This window comes from Dromiciops gliroides, chromosome 3 (assembly GCF_019393635.1).
Source record: "Dromiciops gliroides isolate mDroGli1 chromosome 3, mDroGli1.pri, whole genome shotgun sequence".
Classification (NCBI taxonomy): Eukaryota; Metazoa; Chordata; class Mammalia; order Microbiotheria; family Microbiotheriidae; genus Dromiciops; species Dromiciops gliroides.
This window is the reverse complement of record NC_057863.1, coordinates 126,846,974-126,863,791: the sequence shown is the minus strand read 5'-3', so window position 1 is coordinate 126,863,791 and position 16,818 is coordinate 126,846,974. Positions and strand designations below refer to the sequence as shown.

Below are 16,818 nucleotides of genomic sequence, written 5' to 3'. Positions count from 1 at the left end.
TCCTTCCTTTCTTTCTAATGAATATCACAAATTAATGATCACTGTCAGCTGGAAATAGATTATAGACATTATCCTTGTAAACAGCTCTTGTACAAAAGACCAGCCCACAGATAGCCTGGAACCCCACAAAAGGCCATCCTTTGGGAACAACTTATTTAAACAATCAGATCTTGCAATCTCTTTAAAACATTCAAAGCCAGGTTAGTTTCCCCAAAACCCTACGAGCAATCTCAAACTGAAAGGAAGTGTGTGTGTGTGTGTGTGTGTGTGTGTGTGTGTGTGTGTGTGTGTGTGTGTAAACTAGTAAGGTAAACTGAGGTTGGTTTTTTTTCAGCTTTCAATTCTAGATATGACAGATACATAGAGTCTGTTACAAAATGTGTCTGCCTGCAACACTTTAAAAAAAATCCCTAAAGTAGTAGTCATAGAGATTTTAATATTGTCCATCCCTCCTCAGCAGTAGAGTCACACACTCAAGTTCATTACGATCATCCTTTAGGATAGCCATGACTTTCTTAACTCAATCCCCAAGCTCCACCTTTTGACTCTTTGGTAAACACCATACCTAGACATCCTGCTCCCCCTACTGGTTTTTCCTTGCCAGTATCTTTTCTTTTTTTTAGAATCTAGATTCTACATTGCCTTTGGCTGCTAAATTCAGTTATTTTTGCTGAAGGCCTGCAGATGCTCCTGGTTGTCCTGCACTGTTGACAGGTGTAATTAGCTATGTGACCCGGGGCAAGTGACTTCAATTTCCTAAGCTTTAGTTTCCTCATCTGAATATGAGAGGATTCCTCTTTCCCTCAGTGGGAATCTAAAAAAGAACTGTAAAATATCCAAATCAATGTGCTCAGAAAAGAAAGAGAAAGAAAAATCCTTCTCCTTAGTTCTCCTAATCTCCTGAGTGGACAGGTCTATCTTGCTCAATGGCTAATCGTTTTGGAAATAGTCCCAGTCAAAAGGATCAAAGAACCATTCTGGAAGGAGGCCTAGATCAGATACTTCCTTTAGCAAGGGGCCAGAAGGTTCCATGAAGAATGCTACAAGCTTGATGTATTCAAGTCTGGTTCCCAAATGGAATAACATGGGGTAGTTATAGACCATATTACCATCTAGTTAACCAAAGGAGGTATACCTAGCCATAGCACAGAAAGGATATTCCGTAAAGATATAGTATGATACAATTCTCTGAAGCTGTGCTGGTCATGATCATGCTTTTGTTGCCTGGTGGTCTGGCTTTTGTATTTAGGCCACTAGGAAGTTTTGTCCATGGCTGGTGCCTAAGTCTTCTGAGCCAATGAAGTCTGAAGGATTATTTTAATATCTCTTAAGAAGAAGCTAGCCTTGTTTACAAGACAGATTTTGTTCTTTCTAGACCCTACCTATCTGACTTCCTCCCTCTTATCTCATAGCTACCCAAAACACCCCTGCCAAAACAATGAAAGGACTACTTGCTATAAATGAGGCTTTCTATCTGGAGGTTCTAGAACTGTGGGCCCAGGTTGTTGTATTCTAGATATAGGACTCCCTTTGGAATCCTCCCCCAATTTGCACTTAAATTTGCAGATGGAGATTCCAGATGGCAGCTGTTACTGTCAGGGTGAGGGTACTTCTGTGGGACTGAATGTCTAATGTGATAGCCCATGAGGCTCCGCCAGTGTATTTCCCATTATATCAATCCGTAGATATGATTAGCTTTTAGTAAAGGGATTTACTAAAATGGCACAAGAAGAAAACCTGAGATAGTCTCCCACTATACATACAACATCCATTGGAAGAGTTGGAACATATTTAGAATACAATGGTAATGAAGCACATGTGCAAGGGATATGTGGTCAAGGCTACCGACTCTTTGGCTACTGCAGGACCTCCAACTACCTTCTGTCTTTGTGAAGTCCTCTCTGCAGCTCAACTCTTGATTGCCAGGGCTAGAACTCTCTTGAGACCATATATATCTCTCTTCTTTGCTATCAGAGTTCCTGCTCCATGAAGCTGCTTCCAGCCTCCCATGACTGTCCCTGTATCTGTGTCCATGTGGAATGCATGCCTTCAGCTCTCTAATTGCTGGGAGAGAAGCTCTACTGCTACTAGATGCCATAGTAGATGGAGAGGGAGAGAGAAAATAAAGTTCTTCCTCTCATAGCTCTCCCTCTAACTGACTTGGATTATGTCTTTTAAGGGTCACTTTGGAAGTGTGGTCAATCACTGTTCATCCAATAACATTTTTTCCTTCTGACTCAGAGAATCTGTCAATAAACATTTGCCAAGACAATAAACGTTTATTAAATGTGTCGGGCATATGGCACTAGTGATACAAATAGAGGCAAAAGACAACTCCTGCCCTCAAGGAGCTCAGTCTAATGGGGTGGACAACAAATAAGTACAAACAATCTATATAGAGGATAAATACGTAATAATGAAGCCAGGGAACACTGGAATTAAGAGAGCTTCATATTGCCTATGGAGGAACAGGATGTTAATATCTTGTTCACACCTTGGTATCTCAAAATATGTCATTACATTTTGTGATTATATTTACTAAACTAGAGGCAGAAAATCAAATGCCCTCCTGCATCCCCACCAGGTTGCCCATTCGCATGCAATTGTTTTGGACCACTGGACAACTGGTCAGACATTAGGGAGCATTCAAGGCTTTTCAGGAAGTAAATCCACAGCTATAGAAGCTATTCAAGTCAATTTCCTTGCCCTTCGAGACAACCCAGCCCTCTAGATTCTTTCACAAGTTGTGTAGGGGACCTTCCAGAACATCTAGCCCACTGTAAGCTGTCTGTGGAACTCTACCCTCAGAGACGGGTCACACCACAGGCCAATGTAATTTTTGTGGTATCTCACACAGTCAAGCAGGCTGCTCAACAGGACACATCTTGTCATGTGGAAAATAGTTCCCAAATGCAAAATGTGGAGTTTTTTTAGATCAATCAGTCTGGCAATGTGCTTGCATAGATTCTCATTTTCAGTTGTGATTGAATTTAATGGTCCCTCTAATGGTTTCCCAGCCCAACGGATAGTAATATAATACTTGATATGGGGAAGCTCACCCACTGCTGATGCCAACAAGTACTTTTATAAATTATGTTTATATAGTGCCTAAAGATTTGCAAAATTCTTTATATAACTCAATTCATTTGAGTATCACAACAGCCCCAAGAGCTAAGTACAACATGTTTCCTCATAATAAATGAGGAAACTAGTTTAGTGTTTGTAATTCATAGATTCAGTACTGGATAGGACTTTATAGATCACCTGGTCCCTATTCCTTAAGAAGTAAAGAGGAAACTGAAGACCAAAGAGGGTAAGTGACTTGCCCAAGGTCACATGGCTATTAAATGGCTGAAACAGAATTTAAACTCAGACCCTTTAGCTGGATCCAACACTTTTTCTACTGTGCCACACTGCTTCTGCAGTCATACAGCAAGTAACAATTAGAAACAGATTTTGAACCAAAGACTTTTTTAGTTCAAAAGTTCTAATGCTTGGTTCTAATTCACTAGGCATCTTCAGGGTTTCAACTTTGATAGCACTTCCCACAGACCTGCTCACACAACCTAAGGCATTCTACTTGACAGTATCTTCATTAAAAAAAACCCAAAAATCTAAAGTAACAGTTTATTCAGCTCCCATTTGATCTATTCAGGCCCTTCTAAAATTTTATTGCAGAGATCTGTGTATCCAAAGTCATAGTAAGGTCTGTCTTACCATAGGTTGTGATGTGAATCTCAATCACATTGTGGCCCTCTGCGTTCTGATCCTGCAAGTTTTCCCTGTGTGACGAGTAAAACTAAATGTGTGGTTGCCCTATTTCTGTCCCAGGTGTAGGGAAAATTAGCTGGCGTTTATCATATATTTGTTACTTAGAAATTAGAGGCTACTGCATCAGTTTTGGGCATTAAGCATTTATTAAAGTATATTAGATATTAGTAAAGAGAAAACACGCAGAGTTCAGAAAGTTCAAAAGTCCATCATACCTAGCACAAGGTGCTGCCACCACCTTGGATTCTCAGGCCAAAAAGAGGAAGTTCCTGCGCCTGTGAGAGCAGAAGCTACCTGCAGATCCAGAAGAGAGGCGGTCCCTACACACCACTCCAAGCTAATTGGCCAGCATCACTCAAATCCATTGGTTCACTGGAATTGAGGGCAGTCCTCGAGTAGAACATGTTGAGGTCAGAGTTCAGATCCTCAGGAACAAGGCTTTCAAGGTAGGTGTGGTTTTGAGTGAAGTAACTTCCTGCCTCTGGGCTGACCTTAAGAAAGGTGAGCCAGGCTCTCTCAGGGGGGGGGGGGGGGGGCTGGAAGTCCCCAAAACCCTATTATTAATAATTTTCTCACACCTGGAAGGAAGAAAATCTCACCGTATGAGACAAGGAGCTCGTTGTAGTACATGAATATACCCTCTTGAGAGAGTTCAGCATCCCATCATCATCCAGATGAAAACCTAGAGTACCTTCAGACCTTCTATCAGTTCAACCAATATTAGATTCTTGAAAATTACCTCTTGGGAAGCTTTAAATTCATTATCTTCTAAGTTACAGAGCCCTGCAACCAGTACGCAGGGATACTGATGTAAAAACCAGAATTTGGACATGCAGTAGACCTGTTAAGGTTATAGAACTTAAACTTTGGTGCTATTCTGAATTAACTAGAAATATTAGAACTTACCTTGTCAGCAGCAGCCACAAGATGAACATACGCAGGGGTATGTTGACAAATGTTTAACGACCAACTCCAACATACACACTTTGAAGTTTAATCTTAATTAACATTTTCCCATCACTTTCTGAAATCTAGACAATCAACAAAACAACAAATCAGGCCTTGGTTTGTGGTATTTACATTTCCAAGGCGTAAAGGTTCACACTGAAAACTTAACAACCCATTCTCTGACTCCCTGGCTCCAGTATACCACTGTATACTGTATGCACTTCAAATTGGCATAACTCTTGGACTCAAAGGAGAATCAGTCTTTGGCAGGCTGATGGGAGGTCCACTTATCTCTGAATATGGGCTCTACTGGAATTCCAGGACAACCCCCAACCCATCCAGAGAGATTAAATGAGAAGTGCTATTCTGGTGAGTTCTGTCTCTGCCACAATGACCACTACTATATGACCCTGCTCAAAATCTTACATATCACTATGGGAGTTTTAGTAGTTGTGGATATGATTCAAAGTTTGCTACTTTACCCAATCCCATGAGATATGTGCCTTGGAGCTAAGAACCCTTCAGAGAAAGCTTGTATAAATTAGAAGTAGCACCTTCTGTTAGATGCCTTTCTTATTTTATATATATATATATATATATATATATATATATACATAATACATACACACATATATATACATACATACATACATACATATATATATAAAACCTATATCAGATTGCCTGCAGTCTAGGGGAGGGGGGAGGGAGGAGAGGGAGGGAGAAAAATCTGAAATTGGAAAGCTTGTATAAACAAATGATGAGAAGAAGCCTTTCTTTCTTTCTTTTTTTTTTTAGTGAGGCAATTGGGGTTAAGTGACTTACCCAGGGTCACACAGCTAGTAAGTGTCAAGGGTCTGAGGTCGGATTTTGAACTCAAGTCCTCCTGAATCCAGGACCAGTTCTCTATCCACTGAGCCACCTAGCTGCCCCAAGAAGAAGCCTTTCTTAATCCCTCTTAATTCTAGTGCCTTGATTATCTCCAGTTTATCTGGTATATAGCTTGTTTGTTCATAGTTTGCATTTGGTCACCCTTCTTCACCCTCATCCCCATTAGATTGTAAACTCCTTGAGGGCAGGGACTATTTTGCCTTTCTTTGTATCCTTGGAGATTATCACTGTGCCAGGGCACATAAGCATTTAATAATTACTTCTTGGCTTGACTGCCTCACCTCCTTATCCCTGACTTTATCCCAAAGAGATTAAAAAAAAAAGGGGAAAGAACCCAAATGTACAAAAATATTTATACCTGCTCTTTTTGTGATGGCAAGGAATTGGAAATTGAGGGGATGCCCATCAATTGGGGAATGGCTGAACAAGTTGTGGTATATGAATGTAATCGAATAGTTTTGTGCTGTAAGAAACGATGCACAGGCAGATTTCAGAGAAACCTGAAGGACTTACACAAACTGATGATGAGTGACAGGAGCAGAACCAGAACATTGTACACAGTATCAACAACATTGTGTGTTGATCAACTGTGAGAGACTTGACTCTTCTCAGCAATACAATGGTCCAAGATAGTTCCAAAGGACTCATGATGGAAAATGCTCTCCAAATCCAGAAAAAACAACAACTATGGAATCTAGATGCAGATTGAACCATACTATTTCGATTTTGTTTTTGTTTTTCTTTTTTGAGGTTTTTCCTTTTTGCTCTGATTCTTCTTAAACAGCATGATTAATGCAGAAATATATTTAATGTGATTATATATATATATATATATATATATATATATATATATCACCTATTGCTTGCTGTCTGGGGGAGGGAGGGGAAGAAGGGAGAAAAAATTGGAACCAGAAAACTTAAAAAGCAAATGTTGAAAACTATCTCTGCATGTAACTAGAAAATAATAAAATACTTTAATGAGTTAAAAATAAAAAATAAAAAAGGGACAAGACCCATGCCCAGTAATTTTGAACTCTCTCCTCGCCTTTCCCTAGGTGGCCTCCTGGGGTCGCCGTCCGGTGCTGGGGAATGGTGTTACCCTGTCCGGCCGCGCTGTGACGCTGCCGAGCCCCCCCCTACAGCCACAGCCCCGCAGAGCCACCGAGCAGACTGCATCGCTGGCATCATGGCCCCGCGGAGGGTGGCCCTGGTCCTGGCCGGCTGTGGCGTGTTCGATGGCAGCGAACTGCACGAAGCCTCGGCCGCGTTGGTCCATCTCAGCCGCGGCGGGGCAGAGGTCAGGGTCCGGCGGGGCTCGGGGGAAGGAAGAAAGGTCTAGAGAGGGAGGGACAGAGAGCATGGCCCTGGGTCGCTTTGACCTATAGAGTGCCCACCACACGCCAGCTGCTGCAGCAGCAGGGGCTGGGGCCAGGCCGGGGCCGGGGAAGGGAAGAGTCTTACGAGAGAGCGCTAATCATGGCTAACTCACTGATGATAATCGGCCCGGGCTGCAATCAGAAAGGGCAGGACGAATTTCCCAGGCCTAACTTCCTCCACTTCTCTTACTTTCTTTCTATTTATTTGCTAGCGATAGCATTAAAAAAATTGCAATGAACGTGGCCCTTGCTCCCTTTTCTGGGCTCGGGCCGAGTCATCAGCCTTTCAAATAAATGAGGAGCAAATGGGGACTTCCTTAATTGAAGTCGAAATATTCAAGGCAAAGCTAATGCGGACTGCATTTCGGAGCGACCACTTTAAGAAACTGCCCTTGTAGTTTGTACATTTTGCCCGCCCACCTCCCGTGTTTCCCTTACTTAACATGCTCCGGACCCATCTCCTTTCTAAGACGGTTCTCTGGCTTTGTCCAAGATTACCTTGTTTCTATTTTAATTATGTACTTGGTTCTGTCCTTGAGACTTTGTTTTTTGCTAATTGGGACTCTGTATTTCTAACTTCTTGTAATACTGTTTGTGACTAGGCAGGATATAATACAGCCTAAACTCTTTCTTTTTAAAAATATCTAGTAGAAAAGGCATTTTACACATAGATTTAAAAAAAAGCGTTGTAAGGGACCTTAGAGATGATTTAGTCTTGAAAGGTTTTTTTGTTTTGTTTTTTGTTTTTAGTGAGGCAATTGGTGTTAAGTGACTTGCCCAGGGTCACACAGCTAGTAAGTGTTAAGTGTCTGAGACCGCATTTGAACTCAAGTACTCCTGACTCCAGGGCGGGTGCTCTATCCACTGCGCCACCTAGCTGCCCCCCCTGATTTAGTCTTAATACTCATTTTAAATGAGAAGAATATGAGCCCCCCCCCAATAGATAAGTGTCTCAGGTCCTATACTTTGGCAAAGAATAAATGCTTCATGAATATAAGTTGTGAAGTCTTAATATAGTTTTTGGAACTCAACAGAATAGGTATTAATAATGGTGAAATAAACCTGTTACGAGTAAAGATATGTGTATAGAATCATTGTAAAATAACAGCAATCTATATATCTATGGGTTGGGCTATTTATTTATTTATTTATTTATTCATTCATTTATTTATTTATTCATTCATTCATTCATTCATTCATTCATTCATTTATTTATTTATTTATTTATTTATTTATTTATTTATTTTACTTTTGCCTTGTAAAATTTTTAACCTTTGTGCCATAAAGTATGTGTGTGTGAAGAGGATGGGTAAACACAAATGTCAGAATTTTGCTTATATACACCAATGATAGGGATGAATTTGTGTTTGCTAAATAAAAAAATATAAAAAGATGACATTTAAACCTAATACTTAGTGGTATACTTAACTCCAATTTCATATTTTATTACCAGACTACTTAATATATGTAGTCTCTACAAGTTACCTACTTTTTAGGAATTAGTAAGACAAAGTTTGATGGGAATTGTGGGATTTGTATATTAATAAAGTGAACAATTGGTGATGATTTTTTATTGTGAGCTTCCCATTTGCTCTTTTTATTATTTTTTTAAATAATCTATTTACACTCTTCTTTTGGAACAAAATACAGGTACTCCATGACAATAAACTCAAGGAGTTACTGTATGCTTTTGGTGCATTGAAAGGGAATGGCTTAATCTATCCCCTCCTGTATATGTTTAGGCTCCTTGAAATTGTAGCAATAAAATCGTGCCCATATTGAAGACAGAATGCTACAATTCTAAATTAGATTCATCTTCAGTAATAATAGTATTAAGAAGAGTAGCACTAACATTTTTCCACTGTAACTTCCATCTTCCAAATATATTTATTAAAACTTAATTTAATTTTCAGTTTCTTGTTGGACTATTTCCCGTTGGAAGAGGGTTTATTTGTAGAGTAAATTCCCCAGAAGACACCTGCAGTTTCTCTGGTTCTCAGTGTATCGGGTTGTGCCATATATTGTCTCCAAGAGCCCTCACAGTTGTAGTGTGGCTTTTTTTTTTTTTTTTTTTGGTGAGGCAATTGGGGTTAAGTGATTTGCCTAGGGTTACACAGCTAGTAAGTGTTAAGTGTCTGAGGCCGGATTTGAACTCAGGTCCTCCTGAATCCAGGGTTGGTGCTCTATCCACTGCGCCACCTAGCTACCCCGAATTTTTTTTTTGGGGGGGGGGCAATGAGGGTTAAGTGACTTGCCCAGGGTCACACAGCTAGTAAGTGTCAAGCGCCTGTGGTTGCATTTGAACTCAGGTCCTCCTGAATCCAGGGCTGGTGCTTTATCTACTGCGCCACCTAGCTACCCCTGTAGTGTGGCTTTTTGACTTTGATTCCTATTTTCAAATCTGTAAGATTAAAAAAAATAGTGATACAATAGTACCATTTATTTTTCATTTCTTCTTTTGAAGGTAAAGATATTTGCTCCTAACATGGAACAGATGCATGTAGTCAATCACTTGTCTGGCAACCCAACAGAAGAAAAGAGAAATGTGTTGGTGGAAAGTGCCAGGATTGCACGAGGTAATATTCAAGATTTGGCAGACCTGAAGGTCAGTGAGTTCGATGCTCTTATTTTTCCTGGTGAGTTGGCCTAAAATATTTTATTCCATCTGTTTTAATGTATTTTGTTTAGGCAGGAAAGGACACCTACTAGAAGTTCTGGTGTATTGGAAAGAACACTGATTTGGGAGTGAGGAAACATGAATTTTAAATTTGGCTCAAGCATTAGTATGCAGCCTAAGTCTGTCATCTGGCTTTAGTGTCCTCATTAATTAAATGGAGGTTGGATTTATGTATCCTAAAGTCATATAATCATAGCATTAAGGATTTGATGGTGCTTTTAAGATCATCTAGTGCAACTTCCCAGTTTTATAAGTGAGAAAACTAAGACCTAGAGGACCTATACAAGTGCCTTCCAGCTCTAAGTCTGTGATTCTATGATCCTGGGCTTCAAAAAACTGAAAGGCTTGCTAAAGGTCACCCAGGTAGTGAGAGCCAAACCCAGAATCTCTGCCTCTAATTCCAGTGGACTTGCTTTCTGCTCCATCATGGGGCCTTTCACTTCGAGGATTAAAAGTCTGTGAAGCTATTTCATGAAGTAAAACATTCAACTTATATTAGTAATAATTCCTTGATACTGTTTAAAAAGTATACCTTGTTGAGACTGACTTGCTCTACCTTATACAATTTTGTTTTTATTTTGAAGGGTTGGATTATTTCAATAGCCTGCTAATTGGTTTCTGCTTTTAGTCTGTTCTGGCTCCAATTCCTTTTCCATATAAAAGTGCTATATTCAGCCATGTCCTTCAGTTTTCAGTGGTTTCCTGTTGCCTTAGGATAAAATACAGACTCTTCAACTCGGCATCTAAAGCCCTATCTAGCTTAAGATTTATTTGACATTGCCTTTCTTCATACACTCTACCTTCTAACCAAGGTTGTTGTTTCCTAAACTTGGCAGCTAGGTGGCTCAGTGGATAGAGATCTGGGCCTAGAGTCAGGAAGACCTGAGTTCAAATTTAGCCTTAGATACTTAGTAGCTGTGTGACCCTGGGAAAGTCACTTAACCTCTATTTTCCTTAATCCACTGAAGAAGGAAATAGAAAACCACTCCATAATCTCTGCCAAGAAAACCCAGTGGCCAATAGTGGTGTGATATGGTACACAGGATCTTGAAGAGTCAAACATGACTGAATGACAAACTTCACACTCCATTTCCTACATCTGGCAGAGGCTAAATTAAATGCCAGAAGCACATTACCTCTTCTTCTTTTCTCCCTGTTATAATCATTAGCACTCTTTAAAGACATAGCTAGGAAAAGGAAGTTTTTCCTTATTTTTCTGGTTGTTAATTTTCTCTTCTGCCTAAAATTTTGATTACCTACCTGTTTATCTGTTGTGTCCTGTCTATGGAATGGAAGCTTTTTGCTATTTTTCATTTTGTCTTTGTATACCCAGTGCCTTGCTTTGTCTCTTTATAAATGTTTGTTAGAGTGTATTAGTTTGGATTTTGAAAAACAATAATTTATATATTTGATTTCATTACCCCTTGTGGCAGTATAGTATGACATACATTTTTAAATTATAAAATTAATTATTTTGAGACTATTTTTAAAATTTATAACATTCCTTTAAAGTATTGGGAAATACCAGTGTCTTCCAAAACCATAATCTGGGATGACTATTGTAGGTAATCTACAATATATCTGATTTTTAGACTGCAGGTGCTTTGGCAGGATAACCTAGGAGATGAAAAGGCAAATGACAAAGTAGGTCATTCCTATCTCTTCATAGCAACCAGGATTATTTCATCATACTTTTGCTACAGTGATTGCTTCTGAAGATTGTTGCTGATTTGGTATTCTAATATTTTTAGGTATTTTGATCCTCAGAGAACAATTTTTTAAATGACCTCAATTACTTACATAGACTAAACCGGTTTACTTTTTCTGAAAAAAGAGGTAATATTTTTTATAAACTTGATTCATTCAAGTGCTCTTTGGTTTGCTCTTTTTACTTTGTGCCTCTGCAAAGTCTCCTCACTTTGTGGAAGCTTTCTGCGGTTCTCAGAGATCTTGTCACCAGAGTGCAAATACTCACAGACCCTGTTAATACTCACTGGACTGTGAGTTGGGTTCTTGAGGACCAACCCAGTTATGTTCCCAAAGGAACTAGAAATTTGGCCACTAGATGATGAACATATTTGGCTGCAGCAATTTATGAAAAACACCCTTAAAGATTCAGCTGTGATCTCTATAAGTGGAAGGAATACCCATAACAATGAAATTGTGGATATGGAAGGATTTTATTTTGTTGCAAAATTCAGAAGAATATGTAGGAGTAAACATCTTGGAAGGTCTCTCTGTTGATTGCACCCTCAGATTTGTATTCTTTTAATGTACCCTGTATACAACTTTGAACACTCAAGAATGCTGATCATTGCAATGACCAACCATGGTTCCAAAGGTCTGATGAAGAAGCATGCCACTCCCTTCCTGACAGAGAAGTGATGGTCTCAAGTTTCAGAATAAGTCATGTATTTTAGAACACAGATATTGTGGCAATTTGTTTTGCTTAACTATGCATTCTTGTTATAAGTTCTTTGTTTTTCTTCTCTTTTTTTTTTCCCCAGTGGGATTGGAGGTTGATGTGGAGATAGGGACAGGGAAAGGAAAGAAAGGAAGTTGGCTGAGACATCGTTAGGAAAAAATGCAAAACTTTTGGTGGATCTATGAATTGGTCCATCCATTCTGGAAAGCAATATGGAACTATGCCCCTAAAGTTATTAAACTCTGCACATCCCTTGACCCAGCAGTACCATTACTAGGCCTATACCCCAGAGAGATCAAAGAAGGAGGAAAAGGACCCATATTTATGCACTTATAGTGGTTCTTTTTGTGGTGGCAAAGAACTGGAAACTGTGGGGATACCATCAACTGGGGAATGACCGAAGAAGTTGTAGCCTATGTTTATGATTGAATTCTTTTATGTTGTGAGAAATGATGAAGGGACAATTTCACAGAAATCTAGTAAGACTTGTATGAACTGATGCATAATGAAGTGACCTGAACTAGAACAATTTATACAATGACAATAATATTGTAAAAACAAACAACTTTGAAAGACTTAAAAACACTGATCAGTGATCAAACAAGATCAATGCTGAACATTGATTCAATAGAGCTCATGATGAATGAATGAGTGAATGAATGAATGAATGAATTAATTAATTAATGGAAAAGTCATTTACTAAGTGTTTCCTATGTGCAAACATACTTCCTACCTGACAGAGAAGTGATTGGATTCAGAGTGTAAATTCATAGGCATGCACACTTCTACACAAACATACCCACATCCACATATGCAAACACATACACCCATGGCCAATGTAGGAATTTGTTTTGCTTGAAAATATATGTGTGTGCCCATAAATGCACACATGTGTACACACCCATACATACATGTGCACATACATGTATGCACACAAATAGAAAAAAATACAAGGCCTTTGTTTTCCTCTCTTTTCAATTGTGGAGAGGAAGTTTAGAGAGAAAAGGAAGATAGATTTTGGTTATTTGAAAAGTTAAAATTTAATTTAGAAAAAAGAAAAGTAACAGTTACTAAAGGCCAGAAATAAGTACAGACAGGCACACTAGTTTGGAAAGATACAGGTGGAGTTTATTATAGACTTAAAAAGAAAGGCAATTCATGTATAAAAGAGATCAGCAGTTTCATGTACAATTCTTTTTTTTCCCCTCTTTTACTGTGTATTTGGAAATGCCCATTTTTTCTTGTTGTTTGTTAAGCTCCAAATAAAAATGAATACATTTTATAAAAAGAATTAATTTTTTTGCATTTGTGAAAGGCTCCTAGCTTCCTATTTTGAAATTGTATTACAGGTAAAGGATAAAATAGGTTAATTTTATCAGTTTCTATCATCTAGCTTTATGGACCAGGATTCTTACCTGTAAAGTCAGGGATTTTTTTTTGTTTTTTGTTTTTTGTTTTTTGTTTTTCCTTGTGCCTGGGCTGGTCTTTGGTTGTTACTGCAGCTTGATCATACAGTTAACACTCTTTTTTCTATTTTGTACCATCACTGGGTCAGTTCCCTTTGGACGGAATGACAGTCTCTGTTCCTTTGTGTTTATTTGTGTCATCTGGTTACTATGTTACTTAATCTATTTTTATATTGGTCTTCCCTTTCCCCTGAATTCAGAGGATGTTAACAAATCTAGGCAGCTATGCTGCCTTTTTTTCCTATATTTTTCTTTTTACCAAAGTTAGTGTCTACTGTTAATGTGGTCGACTGACTTCCCAGTTCCACATACTTAGTATTACAGAATATTCTCTAGATCCTTGTTCTTAGTTGCTGTAAATGGTTCTGGTACTTCTCCTTATATCTGAAGGTGGATTTGGTGTAGCCAAGAACCTCTGTTCCTGGGCTGTGGATGGAAAGGACTGTACTGTCAATAATATCGTCAAAGCTACCCTGCAGGCTTTCCATAGTGCTAAGAAGCCCATTGGGCTGTGCTGCATATCTCCAGTGCTGGCTGCCAAAGTCTTCCCAGGTTGTGAAGTTACAATTGGCCACGATAAAAATGTGGATGGAAGGTAAGAAAAATGACTACAAGTTTACTTGTGAGTGAGCAGGTCATCATGTTTTATGCCTTGTGATTTCTTTTTCCCAAATGAATAGAAGGGTGACCACTTTGTTATATGGCCAAAGTATTTTTCATAATTGCACTGCCTTGTGTGTGTGTATAAATATGAAATGACCCACAACTCATGCCCCACCTCCTACGAGAGGCCTTTCTTACTTCCCTCAGTTGTTAGCATCTTCGACTTCTTGAAATTACTTTTGGTATACTTATGTGTGTACATGTGGTAGCAAGCCGTTAGAATGTAAGCTTCTTAGGGGGCAGCTAGGTGGCACAGTGGATAAAGCACTGGCCCTGGATTGAGGAGGATCTGAGTTCAAATCTGGCCTCAGGCACTTGACACTTACTAGCTGTGTGACCCTGGGCAAGTCACTTAACCCTCATTGCCCTGCAAAACAAAAGAATCTTTACTGATTCTTCCAGTTGTTAGTCCCTCCCAAAAAGTTACTTTGTAGTTATATTGTGGATATGTTGACTTTATTAACAGTGTTTTTGTTGTGTTCTTCTGGTAGGACCCTGGCTTCTTGTAGGCAAGAATTTGTTCCATTTTGTCTTTGATTAACCAGTAGTCAGTGTCTGGAAGATAGAAGGCACTAATAAATACTTGTTCAATTGAATTGTATTGATTTGAAGTGGTAAAGCCAGTAGCTCTGAATCATATCAGAGCTACAGTATTCCTCCTGTCCCTCCATCCCACTCCCCTTCCTATTGCTATCTTACTACAAGAAACATTTTCATTCTATTTGGTTATATGATATCGCTTAGTCTTATGGACCAAATAATGTTTTCCATAATCATTTGTTATTGAATTTGATGTATTTAGCTCTTTTTGTCATAATAGTGGATGTTATGTTTTCAGCATCAAATTGAAACAAATGTTTATCTTTCCCTTGTGGGAATGTTGTCTTTAGAGAGGTGCTAGCCAGCTTTGGTCTTACTGTTGCAGCTTATGAATGGGGGCCAGTGTGAGCTAACCACACCTTTCCTATGGCTGTGCAACCTGTGTACCTTAGAAAAGTCACATCTCTCTTTCTTTTGCTAGGTTTCCTGATGCTGAAACGGCCACTGCTATACAAGAACTTGGATGCAAACATGTTTGTAAGGATGTGGGTGAATCCCATGTAGATTCTACCAACAAAATCGTCACTACATGTGCTTTCATGTGCAAGGCCCCTCTGCATGAGATTTTTGATGGAATTGGAACAATGGTGGAAGAAGTCTTAAAAATTGCTTAATTTGTTGCTGTTACTCTTGTTTAGCATCACTTCAACCTAAGAGCAGGGGTTTAAATGTAAAACATTTGGATGTTCTTGACTGTTTCAATAAAAGAAATTCAATCATAGCCAAGTGGATTCTGTGTCATGTTGATTAAAGGTAACTTAGGCATTATTTTTTGCCCATATATCATTAAGTAACACTCATTGCTTCATTAAGAAATGCAATCAAAAGACAAGCAAATTACCATTCTTATGCCATTCAGTGTGTTTTGACAACTAGAAGGCACCATTTTAATTTTACCTGTTATGCACATGGATAGCAGAATGTTCCAAAGCCCTTTTCCTGAACTGCCAGCTTGGATCCTTCACAGGTGCCTACTGCTGCTGGAGTAGGTTGGTTTGGCTTTGAAAAATGGGTCATATAATTTACTGTAAATGTGAACATGGGCATAGGACTGCACTTGAGAGTAAGAAAGAGAACACTTGGTATTTGAGTTTCTGTACTGTGTTTGAAATAACTTAATTAGTTGTTTAAGAAGGGGCAGGTTCTTCACTAACCTGGCCTGTTCCCTGGTCCATAGATGACCCCAAGCCAACTTGCTAATTTACCAGACAGCAAAACTTTGTGTGCTCCGGTTGTTAGCTCTGATGAGCCTGTGTCTCTCTGCTACTCAACCCTACTTCCTGGTTCCCAGCAGGGGTGAAAAACCCAAGTTCTACCTCAGCACCAGCAGAAACCCCTGTATTCTCCCCCCTGTCAACTGCTCAGCCCTCTCACCAGACCGTGAGCTTGGTTCTAGATGACATTGGTGCTGCAGCTGATTCAGAAGCTCTGGGGATCTCTTTCCCTGGCTCAGCCTGCCTGGGACTGGATCTGTGTGAGCATAACTGTGGGGTTGGGCTCCACTCCTGCCTTGGCACAGCAGCCCCCTCCTTCTGACCTTCTCTAATCAGTTGTTTAAAATAAATTTTTTTCTGTCAGTTTTCTGCATTTGTACCCAAGGTACTAGGCACCTCTTTCTTACTTCTCCAGGGATAATGGAGATTTAGAGGGACATTATCAATAAATACAAAGCCTCTGTCTTCAGTAACTGGTAGCATTCATTGGGTTTTGTTATCATCCTGAGATATCTTTAAAGGGTACTTCATAATAATTGTTATCAATTACAAAGCACTTTCAGGTTTATATTGTGCTTTCCCTGTATTATTTCCTTTGATCTACTTGGTCAGCTCTTATTAATCATTAATAGGAAGATGCTTTGGGGCTGGGAGGGACTATAATTTCAGCAACATAGATAAGATTAGAATGGAGTTATCCAATTTAATTTATCCAGTATTTATTAAGTACCTACTGTTTGGTAGGCATTGAAGACTCAAAGATACAAATTAAAAGCAGTCCCTTTCT

General features: G+C 39.2%; 1 protein-coding gene across 1 annotated transcript; it reads left to right on the top strand.

Moving 5' to 3' along the window:
- The first annotated feature begins 6,743 nt into the window (after window positions 1-6,743).
- LOC122745705 (glutamine amidotransferase-like class 1 domain-containing protein 3A, mitochondrial) lies at window positions 6,744-15,543 on the top strand. The gene is made up of 4 exons (XM_043991125.1): window positions 6,744-6,907; window positions 9,451-9,622; window positions 13,945-14,149; window positions 15,239-15,543. Exons 1-4 carry the CDS (start codon window positions 6,797-6,799, stop codon window positions 15,429-15,431), a joined length of 681 nt encoding a protein of 226 aa, XP_043847060.1. The 5' UTR covers window positions 6,744-6,796; the 3' UTR covers window positions 15,432-15,543.
- The last annotated feature ends 1,275 nt before the right edge of the window (window positions 15,544-16,818 follow it).